The following is a 7,500-nucleotide window of genomic DNA, read 5'->3' on the forward strand; positions in this document are numbered from 1 at the left end:
CTTTGCACCAGTTCGAGAGACAATGCGGCCATTTTTCCTTTTTCTAACAAATCCTGCCATTTTATAGGCTTCGAAAGTTGCGAAAATCCAAGCATCTTTTGTTCACGACCGCGTCAGAAGGGGAGTGGGTTTATTCCTGTTTTTACGTCACAATCTACTTTGCATGCACTTTTACAAAGAGTTAATGCAATGTAAATCAGTTTGTGACGTAAAAACAGGAATAGACCCACTCCCCTTTTAACTCGGTCGTGAACAAAAGATGCTTGGATTTTCGCAACTTTCCAAGCCTCGAAGATGGCAGGATTTGTTAGAAAAAGGAAAAAATAGCCGCGATGCGTTTCGAACAGTTGCAAAGATTCATTTTCGCGAAAAAAATATTTTGGGGTTATGGGCACTTTAAAATTTTGTAATAACAATGTTAATGTAGTAGAGAAGGATTATATTAAAGCACAAAGGTAGCTTACAAGCTTGCGTTTTATTGGCCAATCGTGTTCGTTACCATGGCGACACCTACATTCTCACATGCGAAAGATAAAAATGATATGTTCACTGCGTGCGATGAAGACATGATTTTTTTTGGTAACAGAAAAATTCCTGGTATTTCATCAGTATCTATATAATAAATGATTATAACAATTCATATCCAGCGCGCCCTCATAGAATAATTGTCAAATATTTATTTCCAGAATCTTAACCAACGTGCACAAGGAATGCCATGATAGTTTTGTGTGTTAAGATTTGGTTAGATCATCTCGTTATGAACGTGAACGTCACCAGGACTTGATGAACGGGCTTTGAACCCATGGCTTTGAAGATTGCCACAAAGCTGTCAAGTCAACCAGCAGTAGGTAGTTTGTGAATTCACATTGATGATTTTTAAAACAGCTTAGAAATTGATCGTTTTTGCAGCGTAAATATATGGGGTTAAAACTGAAATGTTTAGTTTCGTCATAACAGTGAGGAAAAAAAGTCTGCTAGTGAAATGGAATGTAATATTAGTGAATCATCGATTAGAGCACTAATCGATGGCTGGTAATCCCGAAAATGTCATCATTTCTGGTCTGTGATTTCATAATGACGATGATGATAATAATGATACTAAATGAAAGATATTAGATGTCCGCTTGGGAACATGAATTTTGTCTTAAAGTGCTAATGGCCTCTCTCACGAGTCAGCGCTGCGAATGAGTGAGAGATACACGGGAAGATAAAGCTGATTCGTATCGGATTCCCCTAGTGGCCATGCAATGTTCTCTTTATTATATAGATATTTCTTGCATACAGTAACTGACGCGTTCAATGATGCGTCGCCGCTTCTTGCAAATTAATTTGTGGACTTTTTTACCGCATTGTTTCAGGACACTCAGTTGATCTTCAGTTTCAGACGCCAAACTATATAGTTTCCATGAAACATGACTTGAAGAGCATTTATATTGAAAGAATTAGCATGTAAGATAGCCTGCAAGCAGGCGGTTGGATGGTGGAAAACCCGGAATTCGTAATGAGGTCGCCATCTTGGATTCGCGCGGCTAGGTCTGGGCCGGGTTGAGGGTCGACAAAGCGAGCGAGGGGAGGGGGGCGGAGAGGAGAGAGAAACCAAAACAACTACCGCCTGCAAGCAGGCTACATGTAAGATAGATGTCTAATTCATTTGCTGGAAATTTCTCTATTGTTTTGTTTCATCCGTTTTTATACAATAATACCTAATCATAAAAATAACGCGCGAGAAGCCCAAATTAGTGGAAATGCCATGCAATCATATTCCGAAGAGCACTTAAGAAATATAATAGCAGCAGCCTACGGTTCCGGTTCCGGATGTCTCTCCCATTTTCCGCCGCTGATAAATATATTTGTGCGGTCTGGAATCCTTATGCGATATAAGGCGAGATTGCTGTCATAATTTTGTTAGCGAACCGGACTTTGAGCATGATGCCCAACGAGTTTGAGAAGCAGAAAGGTCTCTGATGAGTCCCTTGGTCTGAATGAAACGAGCCTCGTAAGACTAACCACGATCAATGTATTTTCACAAGTAACTGTCAACTTAATTGATAAATATGTTGCCAAGACAGTTCAAGTCATTCCGAAAAACGAAATTTTCCCAACGGTTACAGTATAGCCAGCTATCGCCTCTCGTGCTGTTTTATTCACTGGTGAATGGACTCCCTTAGGTCATATTCAATGAAAGTCGTGTTTTAGAGCAAAATCAGCGTTTCTTTTTATTCGTTTTCACATTAAAAAAAAAAAATCAAAGTGCATTTAACAATTTTACATTTACATTTAACAATTTTAACAATATGAATTAATCCCATTTAGTCCCTTGAAATTGGCTATTTTTTCATTAACTGTATCAAAAAACATGATCCACGCTTTAAAGTTAGCAGCGGACAATTTCGCTCATACTTGCAACGTTCAACGGACTAGTATATAGATTTAGCCAAGCCTAAAAGCGGAGCTCCCTGGTTATTTATTCTTACTGCCTGTATGGTTTGTGAAAATAAGAGATTTCGAATTGTCCGCGTTTTTTATTTCCGGTTGCTGCTTTAATAATTAAATCAATTTCTTCTATAGAAAAATTCATTGCCTAACTAGTAAATTCCAATTTAAATTTTACGCTAAAAACCGATATCGTATGAATCACGAAGCGATGGTGGTGACATCGGTTTTTCCAGTGAAATTTACTTTGCAATTCACCAGTTTGGCAATATTTTTTTCTTGAACCGAATGAGTTTTAAATGAAAACAAGCACACCGTCAGCGAGCGAATGGAAAAGGACAAAAAGCCATTTCAGAGTAAACTGTCAATAGCCAGTGAATAGGAATCATGCTAAAATTAGGAGCCATAAAAACAACTTTGTCAGTTCAAGGTCAAAGAAGAGTTTTACTGATGTACTTTATTCCACTGAAAACAAGATCATTCACATTTTGATGTATTTCATTGAAACACGCCAGGTTGGCTTGGTACAAGAATCGGCAAACTACGGCAATGCAACGAAGAAAGAACGAACTTCAAACACGATCTGCTCCAACACTTAAATAACGTTTGGGTGCTTTAAACAAACTTCTGAAAACACAAGCTAGTGAGATTTCCCCCTAATTTTAAGAGAACTCATTGCGAATACGTGTTTATAACATAAGGGCAAAATTATCTTGTCACTGCCGAGGCACAACGAAAACCAGTTGGGCAAAGGCCATCCCCCCTTTTTTTTTTTTTTTTTTTTTGTTTACCGTTGAATGCGTTTCCTGATATTGGGTCGGTCGATCGGATTGGAAAAAAAAAATCATAAGCATTTTTGGAATCGGAGGCCTGGTACCCCGGCATCATAGCTGTGGAGCCGGGAAAACAACAAGACGTGAACCCAAAATTAATATGGCGGAAAAGTTGGCGGATGTTGTGGCAAAATTAAGACAGCGTGGGAAAAAGGATCAACCACCAAAACCCCTGTGCGACATTAAAATGGCTTTAAAACGTCGTTAACTTTTTTCTTTTTTGGAAAATGCCCAAAGTTTGGGTCGGTCGGACGACGGGAAACGGAGAAAAAAAAGGGGATGGCTAAACGGATTAAAAAAGCACTTGTTCGCTCGCATTTTAGAGCAAAACAAACAAACAAATCATCTCTTTCTTTACGTCCAAAAGAATACAGATTAATTGCAGTTGACAATAAAAATTCAATTCTCATTCCTGAACAAAGGAAGAGCCGATTAAACCAACTTTTGAAAATACGCATCTACTTTAAATAACGCATCCGTAAAAATAACAAACGGTTTAGTGCCCAAGGAAAGAATTTGTGTGCTAAGTATGAGCTTTTACTGGTATTCTGTTTCGTCGTTGTCATTTTCTTTCGCTCAGTCCTTTCGTTTCTGTTCTAGACATAGGTCCTCCAGGCATCATGTAACCTTATCAGAGCTTCTAAAGAGATGCCAAAAATTGCAGTACAGACTAAAAAAGCAGCTCAAAGCAAATTAAAAATAAACACTCAGCTTTACGTGTACATCCCGCCGATGCTTGACTTGAATAACTGCGTACCCACCAGTGTGAACCACAGATATCATGATATGTCAAACTGGATTGAAACCAGCGAAAAATGCAGAAAGAAAACATCTTCCAAACCGTTTTCCACGAAAAGCGTTGACTGTGTAAGACCTTTCGTTTATATATAGTATGGCCGCGTAGCCGCGTCAAGCCACAGAACGGACGTTCATGACGTCATCGCTATATACCAAAATTTCTGGCATCGATGGGTTACCATACTTTCTTAACTATAGCAAGCGCGCGCCTTCCGCTATCGGAATCCTTTTTGAGATCAAAATTCGTAGTCGAAAAGACAGTAGTTAAAAATAAAAAACCGAATTTTTTGCAATGGCTTGTAGTTTTCTTTATGAAAAAAAACGACCCATAAAAATAGATACTGTGTCTTTAGTGTAAGTGAGCTTGAGATTTCCGGTAATTTCCACGTCGCTATTTGTCCCGCTTCTTTAAGGTATCGGTATACCCCAAAATTGATAATTTCGCCAAAATTTTAGTATTTGAAAATCCCAGGTACATCTCATTGATTTTTTTTTTTAATTGCAAAAAAGTTCCGCCAAAAAAAAGGTTTCTCCTAGACAAAGTTATAAAGGAAAAACAATTCCATGAATAAACTATATCTAATTAAAATCTGTCAACAAATGGCTTCATTTCTCAAAACTAAAATTTCATTGAATGAGGTGCACGTTTCCAGTTTGTTTACAGCGACTTTTCATCCTTTTTTGCTGAAAATTTGGCAAGAATATGTTGCCCGATAATGTGGTAAAAAAAAACATGTCGGGGATTTTTCACTTTTTGCCTCCTTCGAAAGTAATGAGTATTTAAGAAAAGGTAATGCGAGTTTTATTTTATTATTATTTTTTAAAAACTTGAAAAAAAAAAAAAACAACAACAACTTTAAGTTTAACAGCGTATAAAGAAACAAACCAGACAATTAATCAAAATTCCCCGACATGGTATTTTAGATCAAGGTGTAAAGAAAACGTAGCAATGTCGCTCGCTTTCTCCGGTTAAATTCTGACCGGAAACGAACTCAATTTGTGAAACTACATACTTTTGGAAAATGATCTCTATTTTAGGAAAGTTTTTTATTTCTTGCCTTAAATCAACTAATAATCGGAATCTAAACTTCCTAAGCTTTCAGAAAATATATACTTTAATGAGGTTTTTTTCTTTTTTAATGAAACGTGTGACCGTGAAGCAAAGACAAAGCGAGGTTGTCATTTGGGGTAAACTGATACCAATTTTGTCAAGACGCAAATACTCCATCACATTGTTTTTTGGACATCGTCGAGGCCGAATCGCTGTTTTTTATTTTAAGATTATTTTATTTGTTTTCCATCCTTGCAAATGAAAGCTTCCCTTTTATGATAGTTAGTATTAGTTCAAGAATACCCGCAAGGCATTGCATTCTAACAGCTTGCCTCCTTCGTTTCTGTTGGATAGATTTACCCAAACGCGCACTCTACTCTCGAGCAGCACCCTTAACCTAACCATCCCGCGTACATCACAAGGACAGCGCTTTTTCTTTGTTTAATGCCCTCCTGCCTGCGATTAAAACTTGTGACAACTTCAGGTATTTTTCAAATCAGACGTTTGATTTCATGGTGTTAAGTTGTTAGCTTGACCTTTTCCAGTTAAGCAATAGAGGAAGTTTTCAGTGTTTCCATAGCCTCATACGGCACGAGGGGGAGTTGCATAACCGTGATCGCGCATTTCGTTGGCGCCACGCATTTCATCGGTGGGAAATTTAACACATCTTCATCAGCATCATGATTGGTTCTTGTTCCTCAGGCATCAAAACACCCTTCCAACGTACAACGTTAAATATCATGGCGCTTCGTCTGATCCTTTGACTTATCCATGGAAATTTACCTCGGGAAATTTACCTTGGGAATTGTCGGTCACACGCACTAAATGCAGTTTCCCGCGGTAAAAAGGTGATTTACCGCGGTAAAAGTGCCTAGTGTAATCGCACCTATTGAAAGAAGTGGGCTGTTTTTTTTTTTTTTTCGGTAGGAACCTGTTTATTTGAATATATTTTTATGTTTTATAAGAGACCTTTCAAGCTTCCGGCACTATAGACCAGTAGTGTTTCCTTCTCAGTATTTCTTAGTTAACCTGTGGGTTGAGAGCGAGAACGGCCCTAAAGGCTGGAGGTCTTGAAGCTGAATACATGGAAAGCTATCAATCACTGATGTACCAGGTTCCATGACTAAATGCTAACGCATTTCAATGCTATGTATTTCATGTTTTATGTCTCTAAGAGCTTAACACGGTCAGATTTATTTGGAAATTTAATCATTAAGCCGTGTCAGCAGAATTCATGACAATTTAGTATTTAGTATTGTATACCTTTCTTCTGATCGGTGACATTCACCTGAATTCGAAAGATCTTGTCCCTGAATAAAAGGGATCTACCGCCTTCCAATATACCTTGTGAAATATAACAAAGCCACAAAATACGTCAGCTGATCATCGACAAATAAGGCTTCCTGGGTAAGAGTTCATTGGAGGATATGGTTTCCAAGATACGCTTGCAAGGCTTTCAGAAATTTAAATGATGGTGTATTCATAATTTCTACCCTTTTCGTTTGACTTTAAAACCAACTGACAAGCAAAATGGCGACTGCAACAATGATTGCACAATAAAGGTTTCCTGAAGATTGCTGTCCAAAAATTCCGGGATTCTCCAGCGGTACTCTGGATGCTTCCGAGTGTTGGTCGACTTGCACCGAGATATGCGAAGGATCTATTTTAACCTTAACATCATCCCCTCCATCGTGACCTTCCGCATTTGACAGGTCCTGTTGAGCATATTGGGCTAGTGATGTATCTGGTAAGCTTTCAGCTAAGTCACCCCATTCGGCAATCTGTGGATGACAAAAAGCTTCGAGAATAAGTCGAATGTCAAATCCCTGAATGTTTTAGTGAGCAGCCTTTAAATTGGTCGAGGATTTCGATATTGAATGAAGAACGATTTTCTAATCAAGCGAGAGTGCTTACTATAGGTATACTATAGGTATCCATTTTAAGATCAATTCGTTTTTTTTTTTTTTTAATCGTTATTAGTACCTTGTAATCAAGAACCGAGCCAGTGAAAGGATTCAGAGCTCTATCGATGCGGCGCATTCACAGAACTTTATTAAATGACTTTGAATTGCAAAGCTTTGTTCATATTCAGTCTCAGCAGAAGGACATGACCTTGAAGCAGGTAACTTGCAGCTCTTTTCCTTGGAACAAAGCTGAAGATTTTAGGACACCAATGTTTTGCCCAAATATGGACAAAAATAAGATCGATGCTACACGCACCGAAATTGCACGAGCTACGTCACATCCAAACAATTAAGGAAATTTTTAAACTCAAAAATTCCCAGCTCTGCACTAGAGTTAAACGTTTCAAGGTCATCAGCTTCTGGTCTCAGTCATAATCAATTCTGAAACTCGTTATTGAGACAGGAAAGCATCAAGCATTGA

The 7,500-nt window shown here is 38.2% G+C and overlaps 1 protein-coding gene across 1 annotated transcript in view; it reads right to left on the reverse strand.

Annotated features, from left to right (window-relative positions):
* Positions 1–6,623: 6,623 nt before the first annotated feature.
* Positions 6,624–7,500, reverse strand: part of LOC137996062 (uncharacterized) — an 11,194-nt gene continuing 10,317 nt past the window's right edge. Inside the window, exon 3 of the mRNA XM_068841500.1 lies at positions 6,624–6,896. Coding sequence (XP_068697601.1) covers positions 6,624–6,896 — 273 coding nt within the window. The remainder of the gene's footprint in view (positions 6,897–7,500) is intronic.

Source organism: Montipora foliosa, chromosome 3, assembly GCF_036669935.1.
Source record: "Montipora foliosa isolate CH-2021 chromosome 3, ASM3666993v2, whole genome shotgun sequence".
Lineage (NCBI taxonomy): Eukaryota > Metazoa > Cnidaria > Anthozoa > Scleractinia > Acroporidae > Montipora > Montipora foliosa.